The sequence below is a fragment of the Microcebus murinus genome, chromosome 30, assembly GCF_040939455.1.
Source record: "Microcebus murinus isolate Inina chromosome 30, M.murinus_Inina_mat1.0, whole genome shotgun sequence".
Lineage (NCBI taxonomy): Eukaryota > Metazoa > Chordata > Mammalia > Primates > Cheirogaleidae > Microcebus > Microcebus murinus.
The window spans coordinates 6,358,856-6,371,436 of record NC_134133.1 but is presented as its reverse complement, the minus strand read 5'-3'; the positions used below and the strand labels follow the sequence as shown (position 1 = coordinate 6,371,436).

Here is a 12,581-nt window from a genome sequence, read left to right as displayed (position 1 = left end):
ACGGTATTAGAAGCAGCAGAAGAAATCAGTTGTTTGGCTTTGAAACTTACTTTGTTTTCTTCCCTTCCCTTCCATTTTGCAGTTGCCATCCTTCTGAAAGACGACTATTTTGTCAGTGGCGCGGGCCTGCCCGGCAGATTCAAAGCCGAGAAGGTGGAATTTCACTGGGGCCACAGCAATGGCTCAGCAGGCTCTGAACACAGCATCAACGGAAGGAGGTTTCCTGTTGAGGTGAGAAGAACTGTAGCTGTGCTTTGAGTCCTGATGTTAATTAGATGCTATGTCCTTATCCTCATTTTGCAAATCAAACTTACATAGTACCTAACATTTTGTCTCTCTGGAAATCCTGTATAGCATGGCAGGTGCATATCCAACCTCAAGTTTCTCATCTTTGTTCAACCAGAGAAACATTCAAGAGTCACAGGCATTACAGTTTGACTAGACTCACCCCTGCTCATCTTTTGTTTCATCTGACACAGTTTCTTTGCACTGTTTCTGGAACCCTGCTTTCTGAAGGTGACGTTTGATATGAAACTTGATTTGACTTCATTTTCATCCTTTAGGAAATAAAGTTCGGTGATATATGAAGAGGAGTGTCAGAACCTTTTCTCAGTAGCAAAGTTGTTTTAAGATTTGTTTTATTTTGTTTTTCTTTTTGCTACTGCCAGCTGTTGAGAAAGAGGCTGTGACCATTGGCAGTATGAGTCATTAAGATTAATTTTGCTGGAATCGATGGTGACATTTTGCTTCTGCCGGACAGAAGGGTGAGGGTACACTGGGTCGGGTGCTGATGTGTATCTGCCTTGAGTGGGGATGAGGGTGGGAGGACCCCTCAACTCCTTTATTAATGTTGGATAGAGACCGCACATCCCATCTGTTACTAACTGAAGTTTTTCCTTTAATCATGATCAGTGTGTGAATATTCTTTCATCATGATAAACATGTTGGTTGGTTGGTTCTGCGTGTAGTAAGCCTTACAAGTTTGCGGAAGAACAAAATGGGTGTGGTTCCAGCCTGTGGCTGTACTCAACTATGGAGTGACTTTGAAATGGTAGCATGTTTTAATCAAAGGAGCCAAGTGGCTGAGCTAGGAGGAGGGTTTTCAACTCATAGTGTTTAATAACTTATACTAAGTCACATCCTGCTTTGATAATCTGATATATTCTTTTTTTCTTTTTTCTTTTTTTTTTGAAACAGAGTCTCACTCTGTTGCCCAGGCTGGAGTGCCGTGGCATCAGTCTAGCTCACAGCAACCTCAGACTCCTGGGCTTAAGCAATCCTCCTGCCTCAGCCTCCCGAGTAGCTGGGACTACAGGCATGTGTCACCATGTCCAGCTAATTTTTTTCTGTGTATTTTTAGTTGGCCCATTAATTTCTTTCTATTTTTTAGTAGAGATGGGGTCTTGTTCTTGCTCAGGCTGGTCTCTAACTCCTTACCTTGAGCAGTCTACCCTCCTGGACCTCCCAGAGTGCTATAATCTGATATATTATTGATATCCCCTTTACAAAGAAGCATACCTGTTCTGCGTCTACACATAGATTTGCATATAATTGGTGGGGTTTCAGCGTTCTCCCTGGTTCCTGAAGCTCATTTATGAACCCTCTGTGTATCCTTGAAGTTTAGATGAAGAAACCCCAACAAGATGAGAAAAATCAAAAGTATTTTTTTGCTTATACGTGATTATATGGGTATTAGATTTATTTCTAATCCACTATTTCTGGAGAAACTATGGATTTTTCAGAAGCTCTGAGAAAATGCTCCAAATTTTTTCTAGTTTAACTGACAGATTCTCAGTACCCACACCCTCCCTCCATTAGGACTCCTCTCTCTGTGGGACTTCCTGTCTCAGTCATACTAATTATATGTCTCGTGAGTAAGTAGGGTTTCTTCTTAATGGGCTCTCCTCCACCCCTTAAGTAGAATGAATCATTTCTTAGAAGTGTTAGCGTTATTTGTACTTGGAAAACTTGATTCCTAGAAGTAAAATTACATCATGCTTGTAAGTGTGGGGTTTTCCTTCTGGTCATGCTGACAGTTTCCCATTGGCAGGGTGCGTTGAGGGGGTAGTTTGTGCTCAGCCAGCCCTTCTCTGAAGCCTCTTTGTCTTAGAATTGGGTTGCCATTTGTTCAGTTAATGTTGTTGTGGACAAAAGACCTGTCCTGAAAGCTTTAAGAACTTAATGTGATAGCTACCTTGGAAAAGAAGTCCTTGAGCTGGGACCTGGGAACTCTTCCATTCTTAGTCACAGTCCCTAATGCCAAGATGACCTCTTCCCTCTTGATGCTTGATTTTCGAAAAATGCACAGAAGAGGTGTATGTTCTTTCGAATCCTTATGACTTAAAATGAATATTTTTAGTTTTCCATTACTCACAGAGAGCTAGTGAATTCTGAATCTAATCAGAAATGGCAGCTGCAGTGCATAGACTTATTGTTTGATCAAGTGTTTGGATTTTTTTTCTTTTAAGTAATGTCATATGGTAGGCCTGCCTATGTTAACTGGGTCCCTCAACGAAGCCAATCTGGTTCATAGCTTGCTCTTTTACAGTGTGATAAATGTGGTAAATTACTTACTCGTATATTTGGAGGAACTTGGATTTCAGAGCTTAAAGGTAACTGGAATAAATTTACTTTTAAAATGGGCACAGGAAAGTTGCTTACTTTTGCCCAAAACACGTCTGTAATATTTTATGCTAAATTGCTGTACTTGAGTTCTTCATTAACACCAGCTCTCCCTGAGATTTTTTTTACCCTGTTTAAACATCTCAGGCTTGGTTTATTTCTTTTCTTGTAACTACATTGTTTTACAAGAAACTAGAATGAAAGTAAGAACACTTGATTTCTCATGGAATAATTTATCAGCCTTGCGGATATTATTTATTTGTTTTGTATGCATCATGTATAAAGGCTACAGAAGAATCATTGTTGAAGATTGTACAAGGATTGGTAGAATACAAGCAGTGGTTCTCAACCTGGGGACAGTGCCCCCCCCCTCCCCAGGGGACATTAGACAGAATCTGGAAACATTTTGGTTGTCGCCATTGCTGGCAATGATATGCTACTAGTTTCCAGTGGGGAGAAGCCAGAGATGCTGCTAAACATCCCAGTGCATAGAAGAGCTCCCGCTACAAGGAATTATCCAGCCCCCCAGAGTCACTAATGTCACCAAGGTGAGACTGTGGGATAGAGAAAGCAGTGTGCTTAGTGGAATGGAACATTCCTGTACCTATGTGGCGTCATTTTTAATACATTTGAATAATGAGGGTTTGTTTCTTGAGAAGTCATTCCATCCTCTTGTAGTTTCCAGAAAGGACATGTACCTGCCTTTTGCGTGACAGCATTGTGGGTCCCTGTTCCTTCAGTTCTACTCCAGATGCAGGCGTGACCTTGGGAATTCTAGCAGCTTCCCTCTGTGCTCCAGCTCTGCAGGCTGAATGTTAAGCATATGCCTCACAAGAAGCTGCATCTGCTCCCTGAGGGTGAATGGCAACAAACCCAACTTCGTAGGTTTTGTTGCTTCCCAGGAATTCTTTAAGGTCATCTAAGACAATGTTGTAGGCGTCCAGAAATTAGACCTCTCCGCATTTTCCTGACTCAAATTCTGGACTCGATGTTGTACTTCCTATACTTAAAAACATCCATTCTAACAGTTAACAAGAGCAAAGTTCTTGTCAAAACAAAACAAAAGCTCTTCGATAGCTGGCATTCTTTACAGCTCAGTTAAAGTTGGAAAAGAAAGTTGGCGTCAGATTGCAACGCCTAGCGTCAGAGACCAGGCCCAGCGTGGATCCTCAGATGCCCTTGCCTCCTGCAATTCGGTTTTGTTCCTCGCCTAGCAGCAAGTTTTTCTTGGGTGTCTTCTGTTGTTACAGGTGCTGGGACTCAAAGGTAAAACCAGAAATTCCCAGTCTCTGCCGTCAAGGTATTTACAGTCTAGTGCTGACACAGAAATTTTCGCAAGTGATCACATAAATAGCTGTGTGATTTCAGTTGTGATAGAGTCTCCGAAGCAGAACAGACTTTTGCCAAAAGATGGAAGGTCTCTGTGGAGAGAGTGACATGTAGGAAGATGGGAGAGATGAATTGGAGTCTGTTGGTAGAACAGGGATATGCACAGGCCCTGAGGTAGAAGTATTTGGGAAGTTTAAGGAATAAAGAGAGGTCAGTGAGGGTTTTGGTAGGCAGGAAAATGCCCTCCACCCCCCAATGTCAACTCTAATCCCTGGAACCTATGAATATGTTACTTTATGATGTGATTAAGTGTCCTTAAAGTCAAAAAGCTCAGAATATTCCAATGACGAAAACAGTGATATCCTGTTCCACTTCTTCCATGACTACTTAGCTTTCTGTTGTATGTCCACCCACAGTTGTCTATGGTGGCTTCTATCCTATGCTAATTTTTTTCCCCTTTTCCACATTTATTTCCCTGTTCTGTGGTTGGTAATGTAAATAAAGATTTATATGACACTAATAGGAATCAAATCATCCCGTGTTTCCACTGAAGTTGGAGTTAACGCAAAGAGAAATTTCCAGGTAAAACCTCCGGGAGCTCCATTATAGTAGAGGTTCATTGCATGCTTGTTGTCCAAGGGAATTAAAATCTTATTTATCACAAAAATAGATCGCAGGAGTTGTTGATTCAGACTTGTGCTTTATGAGTTGAAGTCTTCAATAAGCTTAAATGATGCAAATTGATTGTGTGTGCCCTTTTCAGTGAAACTCACAGCTGGTTCATTTCAGCTCTGTTTAGAGCATTTTAGTGAATGAATAGAAGCAAAGATGTTTTTCCTAATATGTACCATGTACACATTACCGTATGTTACAGGTCTACACTTCCTTATCTGAAACCCTGGAGGCCAGATGTTTTGGCATTCGGAACATAGAACATATGTAATGTATATTTCTGAAGACACCCAGTAGGGTCTGGAACTGCACCCTTTCAATGCATTAATATTTCTATTGCAAGCAGATGCATAGTCACACTAAACGGGAACATCAGTGCTCTAAATAGCTTCATATTTCTTCACATCAGATTTTTCCACCAAATAAGTTTTCACACACAAATTTTAAATGAGAACTACAAAACACCATTTGGTCTTAGGTGTGCAATACCATTGTGTGGGTCTTGGGTCCGTTGTGTGGCCTCAGTGGTTTATGTCCTACAGAGCACTGGGTGGTTATAACCATGACACAGTCATGTTGAAGTATTTGTCCATCTGTAAGGCTGGATGTTTCCAGGTGCTTCTCTCTTCCTCCTCCCTTCTTGGTTGTGATACTGCACAATAGTTCTGGTCAGAGTTGCTGGTTTTAGGCTGACCTTGTTCTGTGATCGATTTTCATGTTCACATTCTCTTTCTGCCTGCTGTTGTCTTCACTATGCGTGTCTTCAGAGTGTTCCCTTGACCCATTCTCGCAAATTCTCTCCTGTCTGCTCAGATCCTGCCTGCCTTCTGAGAGTTAAGACTCGTGATTTGCTGTTCGTTTTATGAAATGGATCTTGGTTCTTCCCAGAGATGTTTCTATTACATTCTGACTAGACAGTCGTCTTGTAATGACCTCTCGGTCATCTTGAGCACCTCTAGGATGCTCACGTGACCAGCCTCTCTGCCTTCTTTCTAACCCTGGTGAGCTCATGCGATCGGGACACACCGCAGGCCTGAAGTGGTACCACCCTCTCCACGCTGACGCATGCATGGCAGGCTAAAGCACAACTCTCATGTGGACCAGCCTATCTGGAGGTTGAGCTCACATCGATCCCAGGCTTCAGCCTGATATTCCAAAGTATAGGCCAAACGTTGCATTAGGCTATCACCGCTTTGAAATTAATATAACCCTCATTTTCAGCTGGAAGTAAATTTAGGCTTATGAAATGCCTTCTGGAAGATTTATGTTGTATGTTGCCATATTAAGGGCTTTGAAGACTCCACCATTGAAGAAATGTTTACACGATGTGTAATACGATGTTTTTGAAAGCTCACATGACCTCTGTCTCTCTCCCTTTTTTCATGGAACAGTTAGTACTATAATTTCACTCTTTTGGAAATACAGGTTTATAATTTTCTCCTCTCTTCCTTTAGTCTTTCTTTAGTCCATGTAAGAAAAGGGGTCTAGTCAAATGTTTTTGAGGATACCAGTAGTCATTTGGCATTTGAGTTATCTTGAAAATTGTTAGAAGCTGGGTGCACTGGTGTGCAGCTGTAATCCCAGCTACTTGGAAGGCTGACATGAAAGGGGATCAGTTGAGCCTAAGAGTTTGAGTCTAGCCTGGGCAACACAGCAAGACCCTTTCTCCAAAGCAAAAAAGAAAAGAAAAGAAAAGAAAATTATAAAGACATCTTGACTTGTTTAAATACAACTTTTTTTAGCATCATTATGAACTTGATACTATCTTGCTTTATCATTACAAGGAACTGTCGTTAGAAGGGGATTGAGACATTTTCTATTAAAAATAACTTTTTTAGTATCACACTTCCTCTCCCCCCTTTCCACGTCATGTACATCACATAAATTCCTGGATTTGTTACAGGTTCTCTGAAAAGTTGCTTTTTCCACTTGAGACAATGCTCTGCCTCTTTGAGGAACTTTGGAAGTGTCAGAGATCATTCTGTGGTTATCTGATGTTTGCTGTTCTGTGATGTCCCTGATCATGTTTTGCTCCATAGTGACTGCCATCAAATGGCGAGGGAATTGGTTGAGATTTAGTTAATGACTTTATTGAAATGAAGATTCCATTTTAGAGCAGAGTGTGTGATCCCTTTACTGGTGAAATATTTAATCTCCATCTGGCTGATCTTTTATGTGTATGTCCTTTGTTAATTACCAGAAACATTGGAGGAGGCCCTGATACTGAGTGAGTGCTAAGTGGAGAAGTCAGTGCCTGGTTTTACAAAGCCAGAGAGCAGGTTTTATAAGATCAAACAGCCCCAGTCCCTTGTGTGGTAGATCTTCGTGATTTCTCGCAGTCCTCATCACATGCTTAGATGTGAACTTAGAAATTCACATCCTTAGATGTGAACTTGGCTCAGGACTCTGATGGTGTGTCACCAACATGTGGTGTGCCAATAGCACTGAATCATACTGGGAATTCCAGTGAAGATGATGACACTCCCTGCAAAGAAAACAAAAACCTGGTTAAATTGGAGATATTTGCCATGTGGAAAGTTGGTGGCCCTGGGAGCTCTCAGACAAACAAAGAGAAGGCTCAGGGCGGTAGAGTGGTGGCTGGAAGTGGTGCTGGTGTGGTAGTGGTAATAGTGATGGCATCATAGACACCAGGTAACAAATGCTACCTGTGTCAAGAGCTTTCCAGATGCTTCCTCATTTAATTTTCACATCAGCCTTAGGAGAGAGGTGCTCTCACCATACCCATCTTACAGATGGAATGACTGAGCTTCCGTGATGGCTAAGTGGCTTGGCTGAAGTTGACTGTCAGTCATTCAGAATCTGAGCTCTTATGTCTCCAAAATCTTAACAATGATTCTTTTTATTTGACAAGTAATTTTGTTGTTTTCCTTATCACTGCTTTAGGTCGTTTTTAGAACCACCAGTGCAGTAGATATGACTTTGTTAGAATTTTATCTGGTGCTTATTGTACAGGTTGAGTATCCCTTATCTGAAATGCTTGAGACTAGAAGTGTGTTGAATTTTGGATTTTGGAATATTATAAACAATGAGATATCTTGGGAATGGGACCCAAGCCTAAACACAACAAAATTCATTTATGTTTCATATATACCTTATACACAGAACCAGAAGGTAATTTTATATAACATTTTTAATAATTTTATACATTAAACAAAATTGTGACAGTGTTCTGACTGTGACCCATGACATGAGGTCATATGTGGAATTTTCTACTTGTAGTATCAGGTTGGCACTCAAAAGTTTCAGATTGTGGAGAATTTCAGATTTTTGATTTTCAGATTTAAGGATGTTCAACCTCTTTGATACGAAAGAAGAAAATCAAAGGGCTTCAAATGTTCAAAGATTGCTGAACCTGTAATAAAATATACAAAAAGATATGAAGGGTACAGAAAATGTTGTCAACTCTTTGCCTAGAGCAATCTGTGGAAAATACTATACTTCTTATCTGGATTGACCACTTCAGTCTAATTTAAATCACTGTGAGAGCAACACTGTCTGATAGAAAATACAGTGTGAGCCACACATAGTAATTTAAAATTTTCAGAAACCACATTAAAGGAGGTAAAAAGAAATAGGTAATTTTGTTTTATTTTAAAATTTTATTTCATTTTGTATAATTTATATTATACAACATAATTTATATATTATAATTATGAACTCAATTAAAATTTAATTGATTTCAATCATTTATGACATTAACCCTAATACTTGAAATATTATTTCAATATAAAATCAATATAACAAGTTATAGATGAGACACATTACATTCTGTTTTTATGCTAAGTCTGTGGAATCCAGTTTGTAAAATACAAACTGTTGCATCCTATCTCTGTGTAGGCTGGCCACAGTCATATTCCACATACATAGTAGCCATATGCAGACTTACAGGTTCTGGATCACAATGATGAAATTTAGTTAATGAAAAAGCCAAAAAAACTAACAGAAATTTTTTAGGAGCAAATTTTGTGCTGAAATTTTGGCAATTTCGATGACTTATCTTCCAACAACAACAACAACAAAGGATCAAATGACAGGAAGTAGCAGATGTATAGGACTAACAAGCCTAAAGAAATAATGTACAACATGAGGACTGTAGATAGTAAGAGTGAATTGTAATCAGGACATTTGCTAGAGCAGTAGATTACAGCTGGTCTTGCCACCAGGGAAGAATGGGTGCCTATGTGAGATGGTACATGTGTTAGTATGTTTCACTGTAGTAACCATTCTATGATCTATGTGTATCTCATAGTATCGTGTTAAATATGCACAATAACATTTTAAAAATATATGTATACATAGTAGTTCAGTTTTATATTGGGGTCTGATTTGTTGAAAAGGCTTCATCTAGATGCAGTGCAGGTTTTTTCTTTATAAGCTTTAAGTCCAGACTGCTATCCAGCACCCACCCCCCCTTTTCTTTTGTTCTTTTTTACAACATTTGTTCCTGGAGCTTTGAGCACTATTCTTCTCAGAATCCACTTCCAAGCTCAGGAACTCAAATAAAGCTGGCCGGGGAGACCTTTGTGTGCGGAAGGTAGAGACTGCAGGTGAGCAGATCACAGACGTATTGTCAGTTCAGGTCAGGGGGATTTATGGACCTAGGGCTCAGTGCCACCACCAGCCGCCCTTTTTTCTTGTCCTGTCAAAATTTGAGCGGGAAGGCTTCAAGCCATCTTAAATCTAAAGCCTTTAGCAAGTTCTTTAGTGCCACCGTCACTCATAAGAGACAGTCAGAAAGATTTATAAGGAATTGAAAGAAGTCAAGTTTGAAAGAAACTCTATTTCCTTTTTACCCTTTAAATCCCTGGCATAGAATTTCATTGCATCTACCTTTAATGAAATGGGAAGGAAATTTCTAAAGCCTCCCTGTCAAGATTGTGTGGCCTGGTGCTGTACAGAGCACAGACACTGCTGTGGTTGCATTTACTGTGACATCCGGAGGCCAGCTGGGCAAATTCACCAAAACCCTGTTTTATTTAAAAATATAAATTTCATGCCTTGAGTGTTTGCACATGTCTTAAAAGACAGTATCCCTTAAAATTCAGGTTAATACATGGAAGATATTTGGGTTAATAATAGAATAACTTATAAATCCCTGCTATTACCATAACCGATGTAGCTTCAACTTCTGAAACTCCCTCTTAAAACCTTCACCATGTTGACTCATGAAGTTCAGCGTTTCAGGGAGTTTTCTGAATTTTCTGCGTCAGTTTCACCATCTGATCAAGGAGGACGTGGAGTGAAAGAAACCTCACCCGGTGGTTCTCTACTGATTCTCAGCCAGCCTCTGTGTTTGCTCTTGTCCTTGAATTGCCTCTGTCTTCTCACTCTCTCTTCCTCATCACTCTTTGTGTCATTTACGAAGAGTGTAAGTGGGAGTTGAAATATCATACTCACACGTAGGCAGCACCCTGAGCAAAATATGCCCCTGGTATGCTTTCTGGATTCTTGTAAGTCTAAAATGCTCCGCATAAAAAGTGATTTAGGAAATGTCACATGATATGTCTTCCTCTTGCAACTTGGTAATGAGCTAATGTACTAAAAATCTTGAGAAATATTCCATTAGGGAAACCCTGATTTTCATTAACTGGGAACCCCGATGGTACGGTGCACAGAATGTTCACAGGACTTCCTGACACTCTTCTCCAGAGACAGTTCTAAGTGATCAGTAGTGCGTGTTCATTCCATTGATTAACAGAGCCTTGTCTGTGGGGGGGCACAGAGTGTCCTTTCTGGCCACAAGGGGCTTTTACATGAGCAGATGCTGAGGCCTTGTGGCCTATGGGAAACTCTGTGGCTTTTACTGCAGCGAGATGGGAAGCCTTTGGAACATTCTCAGTCTCAGTTATCTGTCTTATTTTTAACATTTTTAACATTTTAAAAATATTTTTTAAACATTATCCTTAGCAATGAGATCTTACTATGTTGCCCAGGCTAGACCCAGAATTCCTGGGCTCAATGGATCTTCCCGCCTCAGCCTCCTGAGTAGCTGGGACTATAGGCGCATGCCACCACTCCTGGCTAATAGTCATTGCTTCTTTAAAAGTCTCTCTTGCACCCCACAGTCCACTCTTTATCCAGTAAGCAAAGCTTCCCTTTAAAGACTTGAATTGCATTACACCTTTCCCTTGCTTAAACTCTTCCAGTGGTTTCCAGTCACATGTTGAATAAATCCAAAGCTCTTAACTTGGCCTGCAAGGCCCTACTTGATCTGGCTTCAGTTTTCCCTTATCCTCCATGCAAACTTCCTCCCACCTTGTTTTCACTGGGTTTTGTTCCATTCCAGAATGCTCTCTCCCTGATTATCCCTCCTCGTGGCTCATTCGTTTCCTAAACCTATCTGTTATACAATTTCTTGCTTCTCGCCTCCCAACTTAGTTACTTTCTTTGCTACTACCCAGTTTTATTTTCTTGATAGCACCCATTGCTTTTTGAAACTATTTACTTATTTGTTTGTTTACTTGTTTATTAACTCACCTCTCCATCCTTCACCCCCATATACTAAACATAGGCTTTTGGAGGAGAGGGATCTGTCACCGCTGGTCACTACTGAATCTTAGCTGATAATGATTGCAGACCCATAACAAGGTAAGCAGCGATACCTACTAAGAAACTAACATAATGCTGCTTTGGCTACTATAGCCTGGTAGTATAGCTTGAAGTCTGATAAATTGATGCCTCCCAATTTGTTCTTTTTGCTTAAGGTTGCTTTGGTTATACAGGGTCTTCCCTGATTCCATATGAAGCATGGAATTATTTTTTCTAGATCTGCAAATAATGATGTTGGTATTTTAATAGAGATTGCATTGAATCTGTAGATTACTTTGGGTAATATAGACATTTTAACAATGTTGATTCTGCTGATCCATGAGCATGGTATGTTTATCCATCTGTTTAAGGCCTCTGTTATTTCCTTACTCAAATGTTTTCATAGTTCTCCCTGTAGAGGTCTTTCTTCTCCTTAGTTAAGTATATTCCTAGATATTTTATTTAGCTTGTTGCTATTGTGGAAGGCATTTAGTCTTTGATTTGGTTCTCAGCTTGACTGTTGTTGGCGTATATGAAGGCAACTGATTTGTGTACATTGATTTTGTAACCTCAGAATTTATTTATAAATTCCAGTGGCCTCTTGGCAGAATCTTTGGGGTTTTCTAGATATAAGATCATATCGTCAGCAAGAGCAATAGTTTGACCTCTTCTGCCTCCATTTGGATACTCCTGATTTCCTTCTTTTGTCTGAGCGCTCTGGCTAGGACTTCCAGCACTATGCTGAATAGAAGTGATAATGGGCAACATTGTCTGGTTCCAGTTCTAAGCGGGAAAGCTTTCAGGTTTTCTCCATTCAGTATAATGTTGGCTGTGGGTTTGTTGTATATGGCTTTTATTATTTTAGGTAAGTTCCATCTATGCCTGTTTTGTTAAGCATTCTTGTCATAAAAGGGTGCTGAATTTTTTCAAATGCTTTTTCTGTGTTTATTGACAGGATCATATGGTCTTTGTTTTTACTTCTATTTATGTAGTGAATTACATTTATAGATTTGTGTATGTTGAACCATCCCTGTATCTGTGGGATGAAGCCTACTTGGTCGTGATGGATTATTTTTTTAATGAGCAGCTGAATTCAGTTTGCTAGTATTTTGTTGAGAATTTTTGCATCTATATTCATAAAGGACACTGGTCTGTTTTCTTTTTTTGTTGAGTCCTTGCCTAGCTTTGGTACGAAGGTGTTGTTGGCTTTATATTTATGAAGAAGACCCCAAAAGCAATCACAGCAACAACAAAAATAAATAGATGGAACCTGATAAAATTTAAAAGTCTGTGCACAGCCAAGGAAACAATTATTAGGCAAATAGACAACCTACAGAATGGGAGAAAATATTTGCCTGCTATACATCTGATAAAGAGCTGATAACTAGATTCTACAAAGAACTCAAGCA

At 39.8% G+C, this 12,581-nt stretch overlaps 1 protein-coding gene across 2 annotated transcripts in view; it reads left to right on the top strand.

Annotated features, from left to right (window-relative positions):
• PTPRG (protein tyrosine phosphatase receptor type G) overlaps positions 1-12,581 on the top strand; it is a 699,041-nt gene that overhangs the window by 408,183 nt on the left and 278,277 nt on the right. For both annotated transcript variants that reach the window (XM_012748370.3, XM_012748369.2), the window contains exon 4: positions 83-231. In XM_012748370.3, the coding sequence (XP_012603824.1) occupies positions 83-231 (149 nt within the window). The remainder of the gene's footprint in view (positions 1-82; positions 232-12,581) is intronic.